The following is a 26,683-nucleotide window of genomic DNA, read 5'->3' as shown; positions in this document are numbered from 1 at the left end:
CACAATATCCGCATAGAAATAATGCAGTTGTCAATCACGCTTTTGCAGAGTCTGGTTACACGCACTGATTTCCTTCATTTCTTCGTATATTGCTAACTTGTCGTAGTCAATGTACACAAGGTACCATACCATTCTTACTACTGACGGATTGTCACGTACGCAAATCATGTACAAAAACGAACTGAGGGTTTTTCCATGGTAGCCTAGGTTTATATTGCACTTTCAGTTCATTTCTGACATCATCACGGGAAAGCATGGAGGTGTGATTGTGGACTCGACAACGTGAGTATGAATTTTGTCCTTGACATCGAGAACCTACTGTAATCCCGCAAGCCAATGTGACAATCTTTATGCTTCACGGCGAGATGCTTGCGATCATGCGAACAGCTGGCAAGTGGGCGGGGCTAGAATGAGTTATTTAGTTGGGGTGGGACGTGGGGTGGGATTGTGAGGGTACAAAATGTTTAGGGCCTGTGTTGTTTCCAATGATTTTAGGGAAGTATTCCCATATCTGACCAAGTTGTAAGTGTTTTCCCAGTAAAATAAATACGTCAACATTTTCCCTGCTCAGTCATGCTGCTAAGTAGCCTAATTGCTATTTTGCTAAATTTAACTTTTTATTAATTTAAAAATTTAAATTTTACTATTCTGGGTCCTTATTCACAAAGCACCCGTAAATGTTTGCGTTGCGGGGACCCGTAAGTGGATGTTAAGGGCACGTAAGACTTGCGTTAAGTGGTATTCACGAAGCACCCTTAGAGTTCCCTTAGTGGACCCGCATGTTGCGGGCACCCGCAACTAATTGGTTGAACATTAAAAAAAACATGCCAAGACATTTTATCCCATTTTAGAGAACTTGCTCGTTGTAAAAATTACAGGCAGATTCGATTAAAGATTAACTTGTCTTTGTTTTCTTAGCAAACAATCAACACCAATCAAGCATGTCTTTAAGAGCATGTTCTTCCACTCATTTAAAGAAAAAAATGAATCATTAAAATTTACCAATGCTTTCAGAAGTTATGCATGTGTTACAAACGTAGCCCATTTTTATAGCTGTCCTTGAATGTCATTGGAAGCTACTGAGTTAATAGTGAGAATCATATTACAGACAAACTTTAAAATGCCAACAAGACTTTAAAGGAAACATGCAGTGGAAATTCAGCCCATCTTGTTCTCTTACACATTATTATGTGTCGCAACAATATATACAGGATCGTAATACTTGTTTTCGTTGGAAGTGACAAGAGAGTGGTAGTTTTTCAATTGTTAGCAAATCCTTTCATCAAAACAATCGCATGTAATGGGCGCTATTTTGCTTTTGACGCACAAGGAACTCCTTGTCAAAAGTGCATATGAACAGTACAAACATAACTCCTTCAAAGTTACCCACAAAAAAAGCTTCGAAAAAAACTAGTGGCGACTGCTAGTGTCCAAACAAGCTGTTTAACATGATAAACAAGTAAAAAGTGGAACTTACTGCAAGAAAATAGAAACAAGTGTGATATAATTATATTTGTACTCAAAGCTGTAGAGATACTTCTGTTCTGCTTTGAATGACATCACGCTTTGGCTCATGAATATGGAAAGTTTCAATAGCATAACAATTCTACAAAAGAAGATTGAAAGTCATAGTAACATGGCAAGAAAGCTGTTTTAAATCTATTTAAGTCATACAAATCCTTTTGCAGGTTCCCTTTAATAATTGAACTCAAGACAGAAACCACTGTCAGAATGTGTGCTTTCAATATATAAGAAACAAGTTAGCTCTATTTTTTTCAAATATTGATGGTGATATTTGTATCCTTTCCCATGCTCTTGTTCATTCAGTGGAGGTGGGAAAGTCCACGTTTCATTGTACTCAATGGGTGTTCAGTTTGCATCACGTGATGAGTGGTAAACAAGTTTGTGATCGTTTTATTGAAATAGACATAACTTCGGATTAGACTGTGCAATTTAGGTGAAATGTTCACACTTAAAATACCATAAGATGTACTTCGTCCCATAAAAAAACAAAGGGCGGCAGTCGCTTCCCAAAAGTGGAGGACATACCTATTACGGCATGGAGTGGGCCCCGAAATTTTTTGGATTCTAGATGCTTAATCTGTGGTGCGATCCGAGGCAATTTCTGAGCACTCAAACCACTTTTGTGAGCAAAAGATCATCTTTTAAACATCATTTTTTTGAGTTTGGAGTCATTGAATCAGCTACTATAGAATCATTATGTAGGCTACAATTTTTATTCGGGGATAGAAAAAGTGTGGGGGGGGGGGCGGGGGGGGGGGCAACGATATGATATCCGCCACTTAAAAAAAAAAAAAGTGGGGGGAGGACTTGTCCCCCACCGATTGACGCCCATGAAAATGGAACGTGCCAAATATTTTGAACACATTCTTCAAATTCGGTCACTTTCTTTTTAACTCATCCTATAGTTGGTTCAACCGGTCACGGAAGATGAACCGGCACGTCAAATCAGTTCGTAGATCCAAAATACATGCCAAGAGTGCCGCCATTGTGACAATCGAGATGATCCACGCAAGTTGTGGTGTGCTTGCGGGACGTCTGGAGGTCCCGCAAATTTACGGGTGGTTTACGGGCACACGCAGATTTAAGGGGGCTTCGTGAATAACCCGCAAGTGCTTAAGTGAGGGTTGCGGGGAAGTTGCGCGCCCGCAAGCATTTACGGGTGCTTTGTGAATAAGGACCCTGGTATATAGTCGGACTCCCTAGTAATTATTGCAGCATCCCTATTATCTCGGCATGGACAATCTCTCTTTTTGCGTTGCCAAAACTCCTTCAAGTGGCGATTTTTATCCAGTTCACCAGGCATTAAGGACTTTCTGCCGAGTTGTATTAAAAAGGACGATTAAACAATGTTGTGTCTTTCGGAACTTTTAACAATTTTTAACAAATATTAACATTCTCCAAAACTTGCAAATTTCCACCTCACCGTGTCTGCTAATAGGTACGGTAGGCCTACCGTCTATATTTTAACATAAATCTTTAAAGGGAATGTACATCATTGGCTTTTGCTGTAATTTTCAGAAATGAACTATTTGAGGGGTTAGTAGGCCTATAATAGATCAAATATTGTTACACTGACATGTTTGAAGTTTTGTGTTCGAAAATGCTGGAAAAACCAAGAAAAACAAAAATGTTTAAAGGGAATATACATCATTTGCTTTTGCTGTAATTTTCAGAAATGGATGGAATTGGGGGGTTGGAAATATAAAGCAAATATAGTTACACTGAATTTTTGGAGGTTTTGGGTTCGAAAATGCTATAAAAACCAAGAAAAACGATCATTTTCCTGTAGTCTGGTTCCCTGACTCCATATAAGAAGAAACAGAGCAGTTTACATACAATGGGGAATTGTAAGGTCAGGGAACCAGTCTAGCTGGCTCGTACCCGTTCATAGGTTTGTAATCGATTGCAAACAAGTGCAATGGTCAATTGGGGCCAGTATTTGAAAAAAAAGCCAGTTGTTTCCAACGCTGATCGGCCGATCAGCGTTGGAAATTGATACAAAAATACCACTTTTCTTGAAAATGACAGTATACCAGGTGCCATAATTTTACAGGATGCTTTAGACTGTCATTTACCAACATCCTATTAAGGTATTTCGCAAAAACTTGGTAGTTTTATTTTTCGATGTTTGCAAATGTTGTATATTCCCTTTAAGTAGTCTGGTTCCTTGACTCCACTAAAGATAAAATGGATCAATTTATAGGTGCCGGAAAATTGTAAGGTAGGGGAACCAGTCTAGCTGGCCTGCACCCGTTCATGAACATGTCACCAATACTAATAGCAAACAAAATTTGGACCGTTAGGAAATGTATACAAAAATACCATTTTCTTGAAAATGACTTCACACCAGGTGCCATTATTTTACAGGATGCTTTAGACTGTCATTTACCAACATCCTAGTACAGTAAGGTATTTCGTAAAAACTTGGCAGTTTTATTTTTCGATGTTTGCAAATGTCATGAATGTTGTATATTCCCTTTAATGGTGCTCTGTCCATTAAAGTTCCATTGTCTGGTTCCCATTCTTCAGCTGCAAACACAAAATGAAGTAGAAGGACGATATTTCCAACGCGAAATTGTAAAAACTTTCACGGGATCAAAATAAGGACAGTGCGTTAAAACAATAAAACGGCACCCCGTGTAAAGTGAATGGTACCCCCAATCGCCAATCACTTACACAATCAGTAGACTTGCCTCAGTGATTTGTGTTCTCCTTTCAGGGGAGGGGCAGGGTCTTAAGAAATCATCCGGCAGGCATAGTCTTTAAACGACTTGAACGTTACCATGGTTACAGGGAAAATTTCAGACTTTATTCAGGGGATGTTTTGGTCAAACATTACGTATGAAAAAAAAAAAAACACTTCCCGCATACCGTGATAATTAGGGAATCCACCTCCGTTCGCACACTCTGAGCGTGTCTATTTTCACAGGCATCGTACACAGACAATGACAGAATAAACCACAACCCCGTCGGATTTGTCTATATCAATTTGAAAAGGTAGAGTTATACAACACAAAAGACAGGACAATTCGGGAAGGTTAGTGGGCAATCTCTATTCCGAACGAGAAACGTGATAAGTATCCCGATAATACGGCATCCCATCCTTAGTAGTCATGGGCGTCGCGAGGGGGGGGGGGGGCAAGGGGGGGCACTTGCCCCCCCCCCCCTGGAAAAGCAAAAAAAAAAAAAAAGGAAGAAAAAAAAAGAAAGAAAGAAAAAGAGGCGCGAAGACAAAGTGGTGTAAATTTAATGAGTTGGGGGGGGGGCAAAATGTCCCTGCCCCCCTCTTAAACTGAAAAATCAAGAATGTGTTGAGAAATACAAGCATTGTTTGGCAAAAAAAAAATTTTGTCCCCCTCTAGAAAAAAATCCTGGCGACGCCCATGTTAGTAGTCCTTGTCGTGACTAATTGTCATTTTAGGACCCTAGGTTAAATGCAAGGAAAGTTTGCATTGGGTTATTCTGCATATTTTTGCCTCTGCCAAGGAGATTATGTTTTTCATTGGCGTTGGTTGCTTGGTTTGTCTGGTAACAAGATAACTCAAAAAGTTAATGGACGGACTTACGTGAACATTTTCTTGGGGTGGTCCTTGGTACATGTATACGTGGTATAAGGCGAAGTAAAAAAAAAAACAAGTTTCTCGTCCCCGCTCGCTTCCTTTTTGGATTTTTTTATTATTTTTTATTTTTGAAAAATGTAGTAGAAAAACACCGAAAAAGTCTACAAATTCATCGGAAAATAAATACCAATACCAATACAACTCTAAATGACACTGTAAATATGTTCAGTTCTCTTGTTCAACTTGTCTTTCATCTTTAAAAGTGTCTTTGAACAGTGGAACACCAACGGTTGCAGGACATTTTGAAAGGCGGTCATCTTGAAAAAAATAAAAAATAAAAAGCCCCACTTCCTCCCTCTTTTAAAAAACCCCGGACAAGAAACTATTTTTTTTTTACTCGGCCTAACTACAAATCGATTAAATTTTGGAAGTGATCCGGATCTGGGTCTGGATCCAGGATTCTTTTTGAGGATTCTTAAGCACCATTTATGCGAGTATTTCTTTTGGGTGTATATGTACTTACGTGACTTATGGCAGGGAATTGTTTAGCCTTGGCGGAGGTTTGCGCTCTCTGAGTGTTTTCTAGTTTTCCCCTTTATCATTTAACTTAGTGCAATGCTTGAAAAATGGTTGTTTTATTTGTTTTAATATATATTTTAACAGATAAAAGCGCCTACAATAAGAATTTGGCAGCAAGTACACGTAGTAGCAGAAAAGAAACAAGTAATTTTTTCATCGGCGAAGTGTGAACGACGTCATCATGGTGTACTGCAGCGATGTGTATTTCATCTACAACAATGAGGATGAAGATTTTAAAGACTATCTTTCAAGTAAGATTGCCAATTTGTCTACATCAATAACTAGGATGTTTGTAAAAAAGGTTATTTTTTTTTCTTTTAAATTTGAAATGAGCAACAAAGAATGAAAGTGGTTTTGTTACAGTAGGTTTCTCAACGTTACCCGAAACTTCTGCCTTGCTGAGTTGCTGTTGTGAGCATTGCATCATCGAAAATTCAGCTTTTAATTCTAATTTTGCAGAGAAATCGAAATCCAAACGTGATACATCAGGCTGATGTGTACCGCAATGCATTGTTGATATCAGTTTACGTTTATAACAAAAAGACTCCTCACCTATAACATTTTCAATTAGAAATTGGATTTAAGGTCTCAAATTTCGCAGGAGACATGCTTGCAACTATAGCAATTTGATCCTTTTTCTTGTGGGTATTAATGAGCCGAATGGTGAGTAAAAAAAACGTCAGTAGTAATTTTGCATGGTTATCCACGCTTAAGTTCCCAATCTGAGGTTGTATACTAATGAGGTTTATAAATTACTCTTGGTGGTTTTTATTGATACTTGCATAGTAAAGTTTACTGATAAACTTTTATGTTTATGGTGTGTGCTTTTCTTATTATGTACTTTTGCTCTAGTCTTGTACTTCTGCAATGATCTCACAAAATTTCTTTTCTAAAATGATAGTTATTACTATAGTACTATAGTATGTCCCAAAAAAGTGTCTGTCTGACTAGTTTTGAAATACATGTAACAATAAACCATGAAGTCAAAATTTGAAATTGTTTGATTGTGCAGATCGTCCTTATCCTTGGCCTAACCCCGATGAGTTTCATTTAATTTCAGTCATGCATCACTACACAATTGTCAATTGATCACAACAACATTTTTGGACCCTGCTGTGTCCAAGTTCCTTGTCTTAATGAATTTCAGTGCTGTGTTATATGCTGTGTAACATCCTTCCTGTTGTGAAAATGGCTGCGGTTGGGATTGGAATCATTTGCCTGGCTATCAGTCGTCATGGCAAGACCTCAGTTTAATGCTCCATGGCAAATGATTCCAATCCCAAACCACATCAGCCTTTTTTCACAACATGCAGGATTTTACACAGCTTGCATAACACAGCACTGAAATTGATCAAGGCAAGGAACTTCGTCGCAGTGTCCAAAAATGTTGTTTTGTTCAATTGACCATTGTGCAGTGATGCCCGACTGAAATGAAATGAAATTCATTGGGGTTGAGGCCAAGGATCAGGAGTATTTGCACAACCAAACATTTTCAAAATTGACTTCATGGCTTTGTAGTTATTTCAAAAATAGTTAGACGGACACTTTTTGGGGGGACGTTGTCAAGTTATCTGAAAACTGAGCCTGGCATTGTCTTATACATTAAGTTCAAAATTTAAAGAGGTTGTGGAATGCTCGAAGACATTTCCGTCATTTTTCGGGCATATGTAGCCTAAGGTGTGATGAAATAAAAACGACTGTTGTGTCTGTCATGAAATGAGTACAAAAGGTACTTTTGAGAGCTGTTATTCAGGTCCTGTTTCGACCCAAACGTGCAATTTGTGTAAAAGTCGTCATTGGGGGCAGCAAACAAAACATAGTAAATCGTGACGTAATAAACAGGACTCCCGATGCAGCGTAGTATAAATGAGTCCTGTTTATTACGTCACGATTTACTATGTTTTGTTTGCTGCCCCCAATGACGACTTTTACACAAATTGGACGTTCGGGTCGAAACAGGACCTGAAAAACAGCTCTCAAAAGTACCTTTTGTACTCATTTCATGACAGACAAAATAGTCGTTTTTTTTTTATCACACCTTAGGCTACATATACCTGAAAAATGACGGAAATGTCTTCGAGCATTCCACAACCTCTTGAATGCCAACGTGAGGTTTTATATTTTTTTTCTCGCAGAAAAATTGCAATCGGACAAGTTGTCAGTATGGAACGGGGAGACAACCCACGGACAAGGATTGATTGATTCAAAGGTTTGTCAACATTGCAAAAGTTTTCTTCTCGGTTTGTTACATGTTTAAAATACAATAAGATAAAATAAAAATGGAATTATTTAAGATACCAAGTTACCGCACATTGCACGAGAAATGCTACTATCATACATGTGGATGATTTTCCTACTTGTGCAAACTAGCACTCCATAGAATTCTTTCTTCTTGAGGCATCTTTTCATCCCTGACCGTAGGCTGTTGTGATCATCATGAGCACCACCTCCACCAAGGACCAACACTGTGACGATGAAGTCTCATTGGCTTACATCTCAGACACGCCCATCTTCCCTGTCACCCGGCAGAGTTTTGTGGATTTGGAGCCCACCCTGTCATTTTCCATGTAAGTCTGAATCTAGAGTTATAGGTTTTTTCCCCTGGTGAAAGAAGTTTAGCCATTAACCATTATTCATCAATACCTACATGTAAGATAGTTTACCAATTCCCATTCTTCGAGAGCCCGTCACGTGGCCGGTCTTAAACGGATGATAAAGACATGGCTGGCTGGTCTTAAACACTTTTCCAGTGTCACATGAAATTTGGACTCCTATGAAATCCAGTGCCTTTTACCGTTTTATTGGTTGAACGTTCACAATCCTCATGTAGGCATGTGCAACACTACCAGTCAGTCAGTATTTCATAGTCCTAAATTCACAACGCACTTGCCACAGCTGCATCTGCGCGTCATTGCGCAGTATGTGCGACGCGCGTGCCAATCTACATAAAAGGAATTGCTTACGTCTTACTCGCGAGCTGGCCATTCCATATACATTGTAGCTAGAGGGGTGTTTCGAAAAACAAAAAGTAAAATTGTTGAAAAAAATCGTTGGAAAATTTCGATTTTTGACTTGTTTTGACTTTTGGACTGAACAGTTTTGATTTTTTGACCGAAAATTAAACACTGTGTTTAAAGATATAGGGCCTAGTCCATCATTTGTAATTTATGCATTTTGTTCGTTTGAAGCAACAAAAGTGTTCAAAATCTAATGAAGGATACTGAACAACTAACCTGATGAAGTTTCAGCTCAGCTTCGGCTGTATATTCCGAGAAAACAGCATTCTAGGATATCAACTTCAAATCAAAAGTTGCTGAATCATGTTTTAAATTGGGCCTGAATTCAGCATCCCAGACGCATTCTCACTGAGCCGATTGCAGCTGTACACGATGTCGCGCACTGATCCGACGAATTATAGCAACCTTGTGTGCGTCGTGCCAATGCTTGCGCGCGCTTCGCCGAATATCAAAACGAACTATACTAATTCAAATTTTCGACGCACCGTTGGAAAGGCCTTCTTTCGTTGATTACTTCAAACTGACAGCTTGCCAGAAAGAATAATTTCACAGGGAGTTTAGTTCCCTTACTATCTTTCAACCAAGTATGTTTTTCAACAATAATTATGCCAGTTACTTTTCGGATGGCTGCAAATGATGGACTATAGCTTTAAGACTGGTTGGAGTCTGGAATGCTGATCGCCAAGGGTAATTATCAGCATCCAGACTCCAACCAGTCTTAAACATAGTGTTGAACACCTCCCAGGCACACATTTATTCCCTTCATTTTGGAGAATTCAGTACTGAAGAGCCTAGTCTTGTGTCAAGCTGTTGTATATTGGATACGCGATCACCCCGCCGAAAGAGGGCGTTAACAAAGCCTTACGTATCACCCACGAACGTACCGCTATCTCAAACATGTCTTGGGAATCTTGTAGCGGTCATGTCATACGCACACCTGTTTTCGCCTAATGTATGTAGCATGCATGCAATACTTGGCATTTTAGCTCCACACCAAACTCTGAAATTTTAGAGTTGTTTTGCAACTTTATGGCAGCTATTTTGTCGTACGTAGTGCGCAAGAGTCCGAAGATAGACCACTGTTGCCTGCAGAACTACATGTAGTGCATGCACACTAGCTTCCCACATTTTTTTTCAAGTGGGAGATTTCACTAAGAAAAAAGGAAGAAAGACAACTTGATCTATTTTCAAATTCCAACTCTGTTCCCACCCCAACGATCCCGTCTGGCGGTGTTTTGATAACAAATGCGTCAAAAATCGCACCCCTGTTTCTTCAAGAGAATAAAATGTCATACTGGAAGAATTGATCTTCCATCCATTCAAGTAACGCATTAGCCCATTGTGTAATCTTCACAGGAAGCTAATGGTTGCCAAGCTGAACTGGATGTTCTTTGAAAACGACCAGCAGAAAGCCGAAAATTACCCGGTCCTGCTGACTTCCATCCGCACAGCTCTTGCCATAATAACGGACGAGGCAGCAGAGAACCAGGAGGGCCAGGGTGACGAAGAGGAAACAGCTCAGGTACGGGCCTGTCCAGAAAATAATCCTGTTTCTTGTCTTCTCTCAGCAAAGTTTAGTGACAGCAGTGAGTTTTCCATCAGTAAGCGATCGCACTAAAGTGCTTTAAAATTCTGGATTGAAAATGATAACAAGCTTTTAGGATACTTGTAACTTTTTGTGGGATGCTGTGTCCAATGGTTATGGTGTTCGACTCGTGTGCCGTGGTACATGGGTTCATATCCTGACAGTGGGAACATGGTGCTTGTGCTCTTCAGCAAGGTACTTTACCATAATTGCTTCGTCCTTCGGATGGGACATAAAGCTGTAGGTCCCGTGTGTTGTGTAGTGCACGTTAAAGAACCCAGTAACACTTATAGCTATTTGCCCCGGTGTTTCTGGCAGTGGCTGCAATAATGCGCCGCAGCACCTTGTAAACCCTTAAAGGTGCTACATAATGGGTCTCATATATCTCATAAACTTTATTTACATTTCTTTAATAAGTGACATAATTTCCAGCGCCTTGAGTACCTAATTGTTGGTAGATACGTGCGCTATATAAGACTCCGGTATTATTTGTTGGAACTTTTATCATTAGGCTGTCTGGATGGGTTGAGCTTTCTGGAGCCACACATTAGTGACCACACAGTCATGAATTTCTATACGCCCGAGGACAATGCTTTGTGTTTCCCTTTGTCCCTGTAATATAACACTCTCCCACGGACTAAGCACATAACCGTACAATCGAGGACCGTTTTCAACAAGAGACCCAACGCTCGAGGACTGAAAGGATCTTTTGTTCTCCCTTTGTGTGTCTGTCCTCTATCTTAAAGCCATACATGTACACACTGATGTGACATGTATGACACAGTTTACCCTACAGACATGACAGAGTTTAGATATATTATAGATATAGAAATTCCTCATATATTTACTGGGAATCACATTTTGCCTGTTGCTTGCTTCTTGAAGATTGAATATCTGGAACACTTTGCTAGTAAACTACCCATTGTGACATGGCCCTGATGAGTTACAAATAAACTATGAATTGGAATTCAAGCCGTCTTGCTGTCTAAGCAGTCACAGACAGTCAAAATTACACAGGCTATTGTCAACAACCATCAGATCATATTTCTTGTAGGCACTGTGACTAGTCAAATTCCATCAACAGACAAAAGCAGGTGACTGCTAGGCACATGTACTGGTACAGCTGGCTTATCAAACACCTACAGTCAATTAAGGCAGAGGTTTATCAAGGTATACAAACAGTCACAGCCAGTCAATCCTGCTTTATGTACATGTAAGCAGGGAGTACTTAAACATGTTAAAGGTACATAGAGTACACCATTTGTCATTTGTGCATTTTATTCGTTTGAAGCATAGCTCCATGTTTGAAACAACAAAAGTGCTCAAAATCTAAAGAAGGGTGCTTCACAACTAACCTGATGAAGTTGTACCTCAGTGAATGCTGTATATTCCAAGAAAACAATATTCTAGGATCTCTATTTCAATTCAAAAGTTGCTGAGTCATGTTTTGAATTGTGCCCGAAATCAGCGTCCAGGAGACGTTTTCATTCAGCTGATTGCAGCTACACGATGTCATGCACTGAACCGACGAATTATAGCAACAGTGTCAACGCTGGTGCGCACTCATTCAAGACTTCACCCAATTAAAAACAAACTACTAAGAACATTTTTTTTTTAAATTGTCTTTAGACTCATCTTTGGAAATGACCTTCTTTAATTGTTTTCTTCAAAATGACATCATGCCAGTAAGAATAATTTCACAGGGAGTTTAATGCCATTACTATCTTCAATCCAAGTATGCTTTTCAACAATATTTTTGTCAGTTTGGGTAGCTGCAAATGATGTACTCTACTGTTACAAACAGTCACTGGATTGATTCTGACTGCTGGGATGGCTTTGTCGAGTTTGCCATCCAGTGATCGAGGGGCAGGTGTAAATATGTGGTGTTTTTCCATTTCAGGCATGGGAAGACAGGCCAAACACGGCAATGACCCTCCGCGAAGGCAAAGATTTTTGGGAGGACAAATTTGGCGACGCCACCGAAGTCCCCTGGCTTGAGTTCCGAGACAAGTTCCTCGAACAATACAAGAGCCAGATCATGGATCAATTCACAGAGGATAAAGTCCAATGGATGACCAACCTGCTGTACGGAGACGTGCTCTTGTTACGGAAGGTGGTGACCAAGCACACGTACGAGATGTTCTGCCGTCACAAGCCTAACAAACCACGGGACCCGGATCGTTTCTATAATCGGCTGGTCAACTACGCCAAGGGCTGCATAGCAATGAGGGGGGTGTTCAATATGGAGAGCACGGTACGCCTGGACGCGATTCAGAAGCTAGGTAAGGGGACTGTGGTTATGATAACTGTATTAGGAAAATGTGAACGAGTTCTCAATATTAGATAGTCGGATCGTTTGCATTTACCAAGAAAACTACCTACAAATTAAAAGTTCCATGTGCTCCTCAACATATTCAACATTTTTCTATTAACCCTAACCACCGCAACTCCATCAAAATCCATCCCCCCATTTTGGTGGATTTTGGGGGACTTGGTCCAGAAGGTCTGGTGTGACTAAATATAGATGGAGTATGATGGACTTGGGCCTAATGGCCTGAAGCAGTGCTAGGGGTATCCAATTGATTTTGCCTTGCTTCTGTACTGGTATTGTGATAAAAGCCATATGTAGCAAGCCATGAATGTCAACCAGTGTGTCAGTGGTGGATTCCATTATGTCATGTTCTGTTTTGTATTGGACGCACAGTGATTGATGGATATTGATGGACTTGGTCCAGTTCCTAGTAAAAGATGCTAGGGAGTTAGGGTTAATACATTTTCAAGTTGTATGTTTTATTCCAACCAAAAATGCTTCCCCCCCCCCTTTTTTTTTTGGACATCTGCATCCTTCTGGGAAAAACAGGCTTTTGTTTTTGAAACAAACAGTTCTGCTTTGCAACAGTCTGGCTCCCAGTCTGTACATTATAAATACTGATTGTGGGGCAGGAACCAGCCTACGCCGCGAGAACGGAATTATTGTCTGGCAGCCAATAATTCGTAATTATAAAGTAATAATTCAATCACTCAACATGGCTGTGGTTTTTTTTTGGTTGATTTCTAATTCAAAAGGGAAAACTTTTGTATTGCTAGGAATCTAGTTTTAAGTGAAAATCAAAAATAGCGTGTGGAACACATCCTTTAACGACAGAAAGCTTGCTCAAACTGGAGATGGGACTAGCATCACTTACCCTGTGAAATTGTCGCGCCTTAAATGCAACCGTTTTGAAGAAAATTAACATTGAAGGTGGTTTCAAAATAGAGTGCCTTCGGGCCAGGCACACTTTCTTATTCAGTTACAGGTAAGTAAAGTGAAACATTGGCTCAGACACTTCGATAAATCCGTTGTTAAATTATCAAAAGTCTTCTCCAAATCTTAGACTTCAAAAACTAATGAAACCTCGACCTACAAACTTTGCTTGTGTAAAATGACCACTCCAACATGTATTTCTACCACCCCCCCCCCCCCCCACCAAAAAAGAAAGTGAACATAATTCAAAAATTGGTAAACCTACTTGTTGGATTCTAATACAAATTCTTGAGCAATATTTTTTATCAGTTCACCGTAAAAAATTGTTCCTCAAGCAAAAATACCCCACCTACTATTCATTTGATAGTGCAATTTATATCAGACGTTGATATTTTTAAGGACTTTTTGTATGTCAATCCATTCTTGCCATTAGGTCAGTTTAAAACCCAGGCTGTGCTGACTTCCCTGCTGGACTTGTCTGCCGATAAAGATGCAAACACCCGAGCTGTTGCAGCAATTGCCCTCGGAAAAACAGGTAAATGAGTCAGAAATGTTCTCTCCATTTTGCATAATAATAACTTCAGAATTCCAACCGTTCATAAACACATACAGATTTGACAAACTTTAGTTTGGGATGTATGCAAAAGATGAATGAATATAAGTCTATGCATGTTAACAGGTTAAAACACGCAGTACTTTTTGTATGCAAGTTAATCCTAACCGATTCGGCCAATTCTAAAATGAGAGGTAGTCCCATTGAATAATGCCACAGTTGTATCCTGCTTCAGGGGGTGTTTGTCCTGATGCATCTCGCTACACTGAGCACTGAGGGCCTAGGTACTTGGAAAAGGGTTGCATGTTGCTGAATATCAAAAAACAAAACTACCAAATTATTATGAAATACCGTATCTGACTGTGAGTAATAGTCTCAAGCATCCTGTGAAACCATGGCACCATGGTGTGCTGTCATTTTAAACAAAAACGTGGAATTTTGTATCAATTTAAATGATGGTGGGCTAACTATTGTTGGAAAAAAACCAACTTTTTTTCAAATACTACCCCCAGCCTACCAAATTAATTCAGTCCACATTTTGTTTGCAATTGGAATATACATCCATGAACGGGTGCAAGCCAGGTAGTCTGGTTCCCTGACCTGACAACTTCCCGATGTCTATAAAATTGCTCCGTTTCGTCTGAAGTAGGGTCAGGGGACAAGACTACAGGAACATTTGTCTCCTTGGTTTTTCCAGCTGCTATAATTTATATATGAACACAAAACTTGGAACAGGCAAGAGTAACAATATTTACTATAAAATACTAAACCCCAAATGCATTCATTTCTAAAAATTATAGCAAAAGCCAAACTTGTACATGTATATGATCTTTAATGTATCAGTCTTTTGATTTTTGGATGATTTGATTGTTTCAGGTATCAAGAGTAGGCGTGTCTCCCAGCGGATGATCAAACTGCTATCCGACGAGGATCGATTGGTGAGAGAGGCCGCCTGTATTTCCCTGGGCCATATGCAGATTGAGTCTGCAGTTCCTCACATTGTCAATGTCTGGTGAGTCAGCCCAGTTCCATTGGAATTGCAAGACATGTCACGTTTGTCTGTTGCTATTGTTGCCCCTCATAGAGGCAGCGGACCAATTCTGAACGTGGGGGGTGGGGCAGGGGGGGGGGGGGGGGGGGTGGGGTTTCACTGTGTGGTCACTGAAGCGGAGTCATCTATTGTTAACCCTAACCCTCAATCCTCCAAAATCCTCCTGCCGATTTTGGATGATTATAGAGGATTGAGGATGAATGGCAAAGATGTATCGCTTTTTTGTGGAGGATGCATTACGTCAAGCCAGTAGGCCATATCCTCTATTGGTTATGTTCAGTCATGCATAAATCAGCCCTGTGTTTTTCTCGTATTTCATCCGCACTGCTTCTAAACGCCATTCGCACTGCCTCAAACCATAGCAGTAATTGGCAGAGGATTTTGGAGGATTGAGGCAGTGGTCACCCTCCACAGACTAAATTCAAGAAATAACTGATGATTTTGGAGGATTGAGGCTGAATCCATTTTTTCTTGGTGGCAATGGGAGGATTTTGCAGGATTGAGGTTGCATCCTTTCCAGAGGGCATAGGGGGTTAGAGTTAATGCACTGCGTCCATACTTTTACTGCATTGTATGTATTGCAAAGTTTATCTAACGCACACCTTTGGTATCTTACAGGAGAATGGACATTATCTCTCATGTGAGGGCAGCAGCTGAGGTCGCTCTTAGCCTGATCAACTCGGACCGCGCCAGGCAGGCTATCCAGATGACTAAAGTACTGAGCACAGAAATGAAAGATCTCTCCGTGGAATAAAAACCCATGTATTCTTTTCAGGGCCCCATTGCCCCGCCCACCATGCCCACTGTGCGAGAACACGTGCTGTGATTGGTCGAAACACGTTTAGGCGGGCCTTAATGTCTTTTGGACATAAAACTGCATGTACATTGCAAGTGTGCAATTCCCCGGCAGTAGTAACTGGTAGACTTGATAATACTCATTTTTCTTTTCGAGTGATAAAACTTCACGTGTGCAGATGCAGCAGGTGTTCCTAGTAGTACACAATTTTTTTAAATGCCCATTTGGGTCACAAAACTACGCAGAACTTCAGTTGTATTTTAATTAGTGCAAACTGTTTTTGAATCGCCAATTTAGGACAAAAAACTACACACAAGTGTGGGTCATTTTATAAATTTGGGGTCCACTTTTTTCATTTCCCTGTTACATCTGACATTTTATCATTCTGATGCACTTCTTAATGCAGTCATCATCCAAGAGTGAATATTATAACACCTCACCCACAGATTCCGTGTCTTGATTGGCCGAGAGCGAGTCACATGTTACTTTCTAATTTTGCTATCTTTCTGTGCACGGCCAAAAGTACTATACCCATAGCAACCAACTGACCAAAGTACTATCCACGGCACGGTATTTGTGTGCAAATGGATGTTGGTGTGCGCATTGCGCGTAGCGCGTATTGTTCAAAAGAGAGCGCGCCGCAGACTTGGGTCCAAACATTTCGTGAAGGGGTAGTTTGGAAGAGAGAAATACATTTTCCTCCAATTTTGTATTGAAATTGGGGTTTATTTCAACTGTGTTCAGATTTAAATAATTTAAAATATTAAAACCAAGCAGAATCTGTGGGTGAAGTGTTATAAAACAAATATTGAATGCTTTATCTCGTGGTGTAGTAAAACTAGCCTCCCTTGGTGATCCATGGACCATTCTATTTTCCCTCGGCTTCGCCTCGGGAAAATAGAATGTCCATTGATCACCTCGGCAGGCTAGTTTTACTACACCACTCGAAGCATTCAATATTTGTTTACTATACATGTAGCATGATAGCAAACTACTTACCCAACAAACAAGAAATTGTTTGAAGACATTCTTAATGATGCTTGAATGGCAAATGACCAAGTACCAAGGTAACAGGGACTGAACAAATCTCACACTTGGGACCCTAAATGACCTGTAATTGAGTGCTGTAAGTTGTATGCAATTTTGAATATAATCCGTAGAGATTCGTTTCCAGAAAAAAGACACAATTTTCCCCAGTAAGAAATTTACCACATAAAACTCGAACACAATCATGCATATTTTAGGTCTTCCAAATAGAACACAATTTTCTTAGATGCTCAACTAGGACATAAAACAGCACAAAGTATGTATTTTGCAAATGTATATTTTGGGTTGTGCACAATTAAGAGACCCATTTGCAATGACACTCTTTTCTCAAATGACCAGATAAGGACATAAAACTACACATTTGTGGTTTCTACTTGCACATGATATGGAATACTGTAGAGATCCACGTGAAATTCAAGTATGTGTGAAATGTACGCGAAATGAGCCACAAACTGCTGCAAGATCAATCAGCCGATATTGAGTGAAAATTCTTCCATATTGGACTAACCTTGTACAGTAAAAATTAAGTCAACAGTCATTCAGTACTTTTCCACCGTGTTATAAGCGTATTTGTATAAATTTCATACTATCAAGAAATGTATTGGTACTTTTAGTTTAACATTTTCCATGTTTACACAAACAACATTTCGAAATCATATTTTGTGTGTAGCTGATTTATTGAAAGGGGGGGGGGGGTGGGTTGCGGGGGAGATAGAAATATTCTCAGTCATTTCATGTCACTGAAACAGGAGATAAACACTGGGCCTGCTAGGCCATATTTTGGCCCTTGATAGACTTTACTTAAACATGTACATAAGACATAGTTGTTTTAATATTCAAGAAAAAAACATGATCAGTACGTAGATGGTTTTGGTATGTAAATAGTGGTTTACAAAATTTGCATGGACAGGTTGTATATTTTACTTTCATAAAAAAAAAATTCTATAAAATTGTTTAAGAATGGTCTATTTAAACAAAAATATTTTATCTGTTTTACATTATACAAATATGTGAAAGTACAACTGTACATCAACTTTCAAAATTGTTCAAAATTATGCATACAAAAACAATTAATTTAAATAATTAACATTGGGGGGGGGGGGAAATGAAATGCGGTAAAAATGAAGATTTTTATAAGAAAATACTCCTGCACATTGATCCTCATTTCGTAGTTTAATATTCTGTAATAATTTTTTTACAGTCTCTTTAAAAGTGTATAATCCAGTGTTTTGTATCAGTTTTCCTAACAACATGTACATTGTAAGTGTTCTTTTTTCTTGTGCCGTTAAATTAAATTTTTTGAGCTTTATTGGTTGGCATTGTATAGCCATCAGACCCGCCCGCTCATTTGTGCAAGATTTAGAGAATAAATGCTATCTCAACAGAAGAAAGTCTACAAATTCACCAAATACCGGTAGTGTTTTCTGCACATTGTGTTAGCTCATTGTGCGTAAATTACATACATGTACATCTACAGGGCGTATCCAAAAAGGTATCCAACAAAATAGTTAATAAGTGAAAGTTATGACCTTGTACACTGTCATTGATTCCAAATTAAAGATTGGTTTGTTAGCTTTCTGTTGATGACTCATTTGCATCTTAGCAGTCATGGATGACCGAGAACCATTGATCATGACGATTTAAAAAAAAAAAAAGTAAAGAAACCTCTCTTTTATAACCTTTACAACCCATTTATTTTTGGGATACCGTTGTTTTACCGGATACGCCCTGTACATTGTAAAAGTCCCTCAAAAAATAATGAAGCCCCTTCTTGCCCAGAGCACTCTAATTCTTGTTTATTCGTTGGAGATGCTTTCCACAACTGTTTTCTTAAACTGTCAAGAAATAAAAAGATAAAAAAACACCAATTTAAAAAAATAAAATAAATATCAGCCTAAATAAAATAATCGAAAATAGCTTTCTAAAAGTCCAACTCGTTTTCTCTTAAACTGTCAAGAAAAAAACCCCAAAAAACCACCAATTTAAAAAAATAAAAAAAATATCAGCCTAAATAAAATAATCGAAAATGGCTTTCTAAAAGTCCAACTCGTTTTCTCTTTTCTCGTAGAACATGTAGAATACAATAACTGCTTTTCAGTTATATTTCACATGAGATGTGGAAATCAAGTCTTAAACCTTAAAAAATATCCTTTTTTTACACATATGAAAATGAATTAAAGGGAATATACAACATTTGCAAACATCGAAAAATTAAACTACCAAGTTTTTACGAAATACAATGTACCTTACTACATGTAGGATGTTGGTAAATGACAGTCTAAAGCATCCTGTAAAATTATGGCACCTGGTGTGAAGTCATTTTCAAGAAAATGGTATTTTTGTAGACATTTCCAATGGTGGTCGGCCGACCATCGTTGGAAAAATCTAACTATGTTTCAACTACTGCTCCAACTTTACACTTTTTCAGTCCAAATTTTGTTTGCTATTGGTTACATGTTCATGAACGGGTGCAGGCCAGCTAGACTGGTTCCCTTACCTTACAATTTTTCGGCATCTATAAATTGATCCATTTTATCTTTAGTGGAGTCAAGGAACCAGACTACTTGAACATTTTTATTTTTCTTGGTTTTTCCAGCATTTTTGATCACAAAACTTCAAACAATATTTGATCAACAATATTTGATCTATTATACTAACCCCTCAAATAGTTCATTTCTGAAAATTACAGCAAAAGCCAATGATGTACATTCCCTTTAAATATGTTAAACTGCTGCAACCTGCTTACTGACTAGATAAACCTGAAATATACATCAACAAAATACATTTTTTGTAACCCTGCAGTAAAAGTCCCTTTAGTAAAAGTCCTTAAGTCACCGTACCGCCCAAAACCGCCCAAGCACTCGTAAGTTTTTTTATTGATTCTTGAGCGAATAAACACAATGTAATAGTAATACAATGTAAATACAGGGTTAAAATAACTAGAGTCTCCAATTTCCTTTACAGGAAAAAGAATCAATTTCGAAGTACCATAAATTGAGACAGATAGGGTGAGATACTTCAAACTTTAACCACCAACAATAAACTTAGACTGTCCTTCACTGTGAAGGAAACAAATGACACAGCGCCCTCTTCTCGGCGGCGGTCACGTCGGGGTGCCAGAAGTCCATCATGAGAACCACCCTCGGCCCCTTGTCATCCTTCCCAGCATGCCTTGCTTCATGCAGGAAGGAATCGTCGAAGAGTAGACACCTGCCTTCCTGCCACTGCCTGGACTGATGAGCGACGGTCAGGCTGCAGTTTGCTGGAACATGCAGACCTAGGGGTGGGTAAAAAGGAAAATAAATCACTTTAAAACCATATCCACAACAAAATACATGCAGAGAAGTAGTTTGTACAACTGTGATATTGTGTTAATATATTTCAGTGTTTTGGTTGGACTGTAAGCACCGTCGATATATCGATATTACTTGATTATTTGATATTATTTTGATATCGATAGGAATTTTTTAGTCATATTGAAATATATCGAAATTTTTGATATTGACAAATGATATCAAAAAATATCGAAAATGCGTCAGATTATCATCAAAATAAATATCCCGTTTGTACTTTTACTACAAGTTTATTACATTTGCGGTATAATGAAATAAAATTCGGCGGTAACTTGTGCTGTTGACTCAAAATAAAAATATCGGGCAAAATGCGAAGCGGCGACGCTTCGTGCTCTGCGTTCGCTGGAATTTGCGGTTTCTCCCAATGCAAAACCACAAAAAGAAACCGCCTGTTCTGGACAAACTGTCAGTGTTAAGATTTGTTTTTAAAATTTTGAGCAATATGCTCCAGAGAAAGCCATGGAAAATTGGGACCTACATGTAAGATTGTGGGTTTTTTTTTACGAAAGTGTCATCTATAGTCTTTAACTTTTACATGGGATAATCAACATATCGAATGTTCTCGATGTATTTCAGATATATCGATTAATTACAGACAATTCTGATGTCAACAGTGCTTATTGGACGGCAGTAATGACTTGAAGTTTTGACCACATCACTACACCAGCCCCACCCCTAACCCCCAACCCCCCCCCCCCCCCCCAAAAAAATCAACACAATCTCTTGAAGCTTCAAGTTCTGTCGCTCACCAAGATGACATCGAATCCTCAAGTTACAAGGGCCATAATGCTCTGTTATGTGTGTACCAGCTTCCAGCACTGAAAACATAGCATTACCAAAGGCACACCCCTTCATGAAAACGCTCAGAGCTTCAAGAATTGCAACCGTCTTTGGACACTTGGAACAGTTATCCTCCATTCTCCTGCCTTGGTTGAACAAATAGAACACGTTCCACATTCCGCTCGGTACATTGTTTTCCAGCCATCCTTCGAAATTCTCGGAGATGTTTTGCTCGGTGAGCAGTTCTCTGTATTCCTGTTTGATTGTCGGCAGTGCTGCTTCCAGGACTGATGTTTCAGTGTCAAATCCTCCATCGTGCCATGGATTTGCAGATAAGCCGCGGAGAAAGAACACATTGGGCTTTTGCAGTGAAGGTAAGGAAGTTTCATCTCCGAGCTGAGATTTGTCCTCGCCATTTTTCAACATCTTCAAGCTGTTCTCAATTGAAATTTGAAGTCGTGTCAAATCTTGTTCACCTTCATCACTTTTCACGTCCTTGTATTTTACAAAGCGTTCCATGAGGTCCAGTGTTAGCCTTTCATAGTTCTGACAACGAACACAGCTTGATGACGTACATTTTGAGAAGTCATCATAGTTGGCATTTTCCTGTCTTTTCTCTGCATTCTTGTACAAAATACCTTTACGCCTCCAATTCAGAAAGCATTGGATGATCACTGCAATTAGCAAACCAAAACAAATTGTCAATAGTAAAGTATGGTAAAGAAGTTCTTGTATTTGTAACATGACTGACATTTTGTATTCATGTGCCATCAATGATGGCCACTGCTGTCATCAACAAATTAGCAATCAGCCATTGCAATGTCACTCTGATGAGGCTGATGAACATGATTTGATGTCATGAAGCATGGAGGATCATGAGGAAGGAATGTTGCCATTGAAGGACTTTTTCCACATCCAATTCCGATTATTGAGCTGAAATCTAATAACCGATAAAGTCCACGGTCATTCATAAAACATTCTCCCCTGCAAGTGGCGAAATTCGTACACATATTTCATACACAATTTAATTTGATTGAAAAGCCGCAATGGCAATGATGAAACTGCGTATGGGCGTCGCCATTTTGACAATAGCGCCCTCTTTTGTTAAGAACACTTGCAAATGTTCCAAAAATAGTCGGGCTTCCTCATCCCATTCTGCGTACACACTCCTATGTTTTATCCCTTTTACTTTTCTTCTCCTTCTTCTCCTACTCTTTTACTATCACTTCTCCTTCCTTCCCCCATGCGTTCTACAAAAATATTAAAAAGCCTATTCTCTTTTGTTTGAAGAGTCTAAAATAGTACGATAGAACAATCCACTTATCTATTTGTGAGCATTCATTTGTCACTCATTTTGCTTATTCCTCTCATAAAATAAATAATGCGAGTCTGGACTAGCCCCTTTCCACAATACAAAAATAAAGATGACGAGCTGCTCCTCACTCCATCCATGTATTAAAACATAATGTCAGAAATCTCAATCTACACGCAATGGTAATTGAATTAAAGCCAAAACAACTCATCGCTTCCCTCGATCCCCCACCTTATTTCAACTTTCTTCTTCTAAAAATGTAAAATTTAACATATCAAAAGCGGAACGCATCGCCCTGATCGGCCTTAAGCAAAGACGAGACAAGACTATATACAAGAGGGGCTACGACAATTATCAGGCCCACATTATGAAGAGATCAGTGGCCGCGTAGCCACCGGGGGGGGGGGGGGGGGCGACCGCCCCCCCCCATGAAACCTTGTTCCTCCCCCCCCCCCCCCAGTCGCCCCCCCCCCCAACTGAGATTTTGAGTTTCTAAAACAAATATCATTAATCTACATGACGCCATGGGCGTCAAACCTGGGGGGGGGGGGGGAACAGGGGACATGTCCCCCCCCCCCCCCCACTTTTTGAAGGGTGGGGGACACAATATCAAATGTCCCCCCCCCCCATTTTTCAACTCTGTCTCATTTACAGGGCCCTATTACGTACTACATTGTACAATGTATCTTTTGCTTAGAAAATATTGGTTAAAGTGGTCAGAAATTGCCTCATCAGATAGCACCACAGAGCATTTAGAATCCAAAATTGTTTGGGGCCCTTAAGCGGGCCCCGAACCCCACGCCTAAAGCCCAGAATTCTGGTAGCTGATTCAATGACTCCAACCTCGAAAACAATGTTCAAAAAAATTTCTTATGCCCTTAGCTGAGAAAACCTCGTAAATTATGTTTAAATTATTATCTTTTGTGCTAAGATAATTATTGGTTAAAGTGGTAAGAAATTGCCTCAGATCACACCACAGAGCATCGAGAATCCGATTTTTTCGGGGCCCTTAAGCGGGCCCCGAACCCCACGCCTATAGCTCAGAATACCGATAGCTGATTCAATGACTTCAACCTCGCAAACGATGTTCAAATAATTATCTTTTGCTAAGAAAATATTAGTTAAAGCATGGAGGAAAGTGGTAAGAAATTGCTTCAGATCACACCACAGAACATCTAGAATCACATTTTTTTTCGGGGCCCTTAAGCGGGCCCCGAACCCCACGCCGTAAGGGCTTCGCGATCGCATCAGTTCTGATCAAGGTATGTCCGCCCCCCCCCCCTACTTTTGAGAAGCGACTGACGCCCCTGCATGACGCCCCCCCCCCCATGAAATGTTCCAGCCCCCCCCCCCCCCCCCCCCTCCTGAAAAATTCCTGGCTACGCCACTGGAAGAGATTGATAGGGATCTGACTGGGGAAACCGCACAACAGATCGCTCAAGCCATACGCAAACTCCACATTGATGGAGTAATATCCCAAAAAACATTTGACTTTCTCAACCATGACAACCACGACTTCAAAACTCCTTGCCTCTACCTCTTACCGAAAGTTCACAAAGAAGCACCCAAAGAAACGCGGTTTGTGGGGAGGCCTATTATTAGTGGTTGCGGAGGTCTGACTCAATCAATTTCAAAATACATAGACTATTTTTTGCTTCCGATTGTCAAACAACAAAGCACATATACACGCGATTCCGGGCATGTGCTTGAAAAACTAAACAACGTGACATTGAAGCAGGATAGCCTATTGATCACATTGGATATTGTGTCCATGTATACGAATTGCCCACAAGATGAGGCAATTGAATCAGTTTGCGATGCACTTGAAGTTGCCGATAGCAGTCTGTACGCAATACCCAAACCTACAAGAGAACACGCTCGCTGTCTCCTGGAACTTATCATGCATCGAAACATATTTGAATTCAATGGAAAGTTCTTCAGACAGAAAATTGGCGTGGCTATGGGAAGCGAATGCTGTCCAGAAATATGCGATATAACCCTGTTCAAATATGAAAAAGAAATTATTCTCCCACACAATCCTTCAATTGTGAGTTACATGAGATACAGGGACGACGTCTTAATAATATTTAACGGTAATGAAGACCAAGCCGGTGACCTCGTCCAAACTCTAAACCAAATTCATCCCACGCTCAAGTTCACGTCAGAGATTTCAAACAGTCAAGTCACCTTCCTCGACCTCGTCATCTACAAAGGCGAACGGTTCAAAAAAGAAGGGAAACTGGATACTCGAGTAGCAACCAAAAAAACTGATACCTTTCAGTATCTTGCTCGAGATTCAGCCCACCCTGAGTCGCGAGTTTGGCGGTTTGATTAAGGGAGAAATAATGAGATATGACCGTATATGCACACACTCAAAATAATTTGAGAAGGTTGAATTCTTCAAAGACAAACTACAGAAACGCGGATACAACCAAGAAGATTTATCCCTTCTTCCCCAAAAAGGCGAAACTCGCGTGAACTCTAAAAAGCGTGCAAAAACCGAAAAGAATACCCCGCTAGTCTTTGCTTTACCCTACCACCCACAAATTAAACACCCAGCTCTTTAGCAGGCCCTTCTGAAACACTGGAATCTGATCAGCGATAATGATTTTCTCAGTGCACTCTTTGCGACCCAACCCATCCTGGCATACAAATGACAAAAACTAAAAGATGGCCTGGTCCGATCAAGGATTAACCCATCTCCACCATCCAACCAAAAAAAAAACTTGGATGAGGAGAACTCAAATCCTATTGGAACTTCTTGAAGAACAGAACTAACATAATGGTCTTTTAGGCATGGATTTCGAAATAAAAAAAAATAAGGAATCCACTTAAAATAGTCTGATCATTACAAGAAATGCTAACGCGTAAAATATTCTTTACCATCATTAGCAATAAATACGTTACATACAAGAATTAAACAAAGGGTGACTGATGAAGTGCGTAAAAAGGGCACAGAAAATATGCACTTTTCCCCCCGACACACACAAAAGAAAAACAGGTGGGACGGCATATTATCACCGGTATAAATCAATCAATCAATCAATCAAATCTTTAATTTTCCCAACGCATACAAGTACATAATAATATTACTTAACATTTGAATTATTGTGTATGGCTGGATCAAATCATTAAGTGAACTATAGAAACAAAAACCACATGTACACAAACCAGTCCCTGCGTCGCCTAAACACCGGATGAGTTTTTTGAAACTCCCGCTCTCCGGTTATCACCAATCTAATGGGCCCGCTGGCGAGGTATGTGTTGACAAGTTGTTACCCACCCATCACCGCAACCCAGCAGTGGAACTGATTTTACTCCCTATATGCGTATTGAATTTCCAAAAAAGGAAAAAAAAAACCTTAACAAATACGCTCTAGGCAGTTTAGTCATATACTTACACAGGTATCCATACCAGTGTTTCTAAGTCTTAAATAAACGGAAATCTTCCCTAGCTGGTTCCAAATACAATGTTTTCAAAAAGATTCATCAGCTCGCAGAGCCCTTCGTACTCCAATTTTATCATACATCCCATAAAAAGTAAAGAATGAGGAACGGCCCTGCTGATGCTGATAGCGAATCTCATCCTCCTCCCTTGTTTTAAACCCTAATTCACGGCGGCAACTTTCTTGGAATGACTTTGGAACTGTCCAACAAGTTATTAGTATCAACAGATTGTTCCCTGAATTTTGCTTGCACAAAACCGGTTCTTCCTGGCTATTTTCCTAGCAAAAAAACACACTTCTTTTTAAGAAAACACAAGTCTGATAAAAACTTAAATGCATGGTGGCGGCCAAACTCCATTCCATTTAACTTAAAATGTAGTGGCGACATGTATGATTACGCCTCTTCCTATTAAACACATTAAATGCATGGTGGCGGCCAAACTCCATTCCACTTAACTTAAAATGTAGTGGCGACATGTATGATTACACCTCTTCCTATTAAACACAAAACTTAAATGCATGGTGGCGGCCAAACTCCATTCCATTTAACTTAAAATGTAGTGGCGACATGTATGATTACGCCTCTTCCTATTAAACACAAAACTGAAATGCATGGTGGCGGCCAAACTCCATTCCATTTAACTTAAAATGTAGTGGCGACATGTATGATTACGCCTCTTCCTATTAAACACAAAAAAACCTGGAGGGGACAGAATTAACGGGCCGGGAAGGACACTTTTACCTAGGTAATTCTGTCCCCCCGGACACTTTTAACGGGGGACAGAATTACCGTCCACACCGGCAGAGAAGTCACCGAAAGACGGCGATATATCGGT

General features: G+C 39.7%; 2 protein-coding genes across 3 annotated transcripts; one reads left to right on the top strand and one right to left on the bottom strand.

Annotated features, from left to right (window-relative positions):
- Positions 1-19: 19 nt before the first annotated feature.
- On the top strand, positions 20-15,987 carry LOC119730314. Of its 2 annotated transcripts, none has more exons than XM_038203148.1 (9): positions 20-282; positions 5,748-5,914; positions 7,799-7,872; positions 8,085-8,230; positions 10,037-10,202; positions 12,166-12,547; positions 13,943-14,044; positions 14,939-15,074; positions 15,732-15,987. In XM_038203148.1, exons 2-9 carry the CDS (start codon positions 5,845-5,847, stop codon positions 15,865-15,867), a joined length of 1,212 nt encoding a protein of 403 aa, XP_038059076.1. In that variant the 5' UTR covers positions 20-282; positions 5,748-5,844; the 3' UTR covers positions 15,868-15,987. The 2 variants fall into 2 exon arrangements, with proteins under 2 accessions (XP_038059076.1, XP_038059077.1); XM_038203149.1 differs by lacking the exon at positions 20-282 and adding an exon at positions 504-522.
- Positions 15,988-19,563: 3,576 nt separating this feature from the next.
- Positions 19,564-22,132, bottom strand: LOC119730853 (aspartate beta-hydroxylase domain-containing protein 2-like). The gene is made up of 2 exons (XM_038203906.1): positions 21,059-22,132; positions 19,564-20,233 (listed from the first exon to the last, which is right to left on the bottom strand). The coding sequence occupies exons 1-2, from the start codon at positions 21,858-21,860 to the stop codon at positions 20,013-20,015; spliced, it is 1,023 nt and encodes a 340-aa protein (XP_038059834.1). The 5' UTR covers positions 21,861-22,132; the 3' UTR covers positions 19,564-20,012.
- Between the last annotated feature and the right edge of the window lie 4,551 nt (positions 22,133-26,683).

Source organism: Patiria miniata, unplaced genomic scaffold (assembly GCF_015706575.1).
Source record: "Patiria miniata isolate m_02_andy unplaced genomic scaffold, ASM1570657v1 HiC_scaffold_22, whole genome shotgun sequence".
NCBI classification, from domain to species: Eukaryota; Metazoa; Echinodermata; class Asteroidea; order Valvatida; family Asterinidae; genus Patiria; species Patiria miniata.
The sequence above is the reverse complement of the archived record's forward strand: the minus strand, read 5'-3'. Positions and strand labels throughout refer to the sequence as shown.

What these genes read in the sequence shown, in the direction of transcription:
- LOC119730314 (XM_038203148.1), top strand. Translation starts at nt 5,845, where the DNA reads ATGGTGTACTGCAGCGATGTGTATTTCATCTACAACAATGAGGATGAA. An exon ending in ACGAAGAGGAAACAGCTCAG is followed by an intron (nt 10,203 to 12,165) that starts GTACGGGCCTGT and finishes TTTCCATTTCAG; the next exon opens with GCATGGGAAGACAGGCCAAA. An exon ending in GGACGCGATTCAGAAGCTAG is followed by an intron (nt 12,548 to 13,942) that starts GTAAGGGGACTG and finishes TCTTGCCATTAG; the next exon opens with GTCAGTTTAAAACCCAGGCT.
- LOC119730853 (XM_038203906.1), bottom strand. Translation starts at nt 21,860, where the DNA reads ATGGCACATGAATACAAAATGTCAGTCATGTTACAAATACAAGAACTT. An exon ending in GAGGATTCGATGTCATCTTG is followed by an intron (nt 20,234 to 21,058) that starts GTGAGCGACAGA and finishes ACCCACCCCTAG; the next exon opens with GTCTGCATGTTCCAGCAAAC.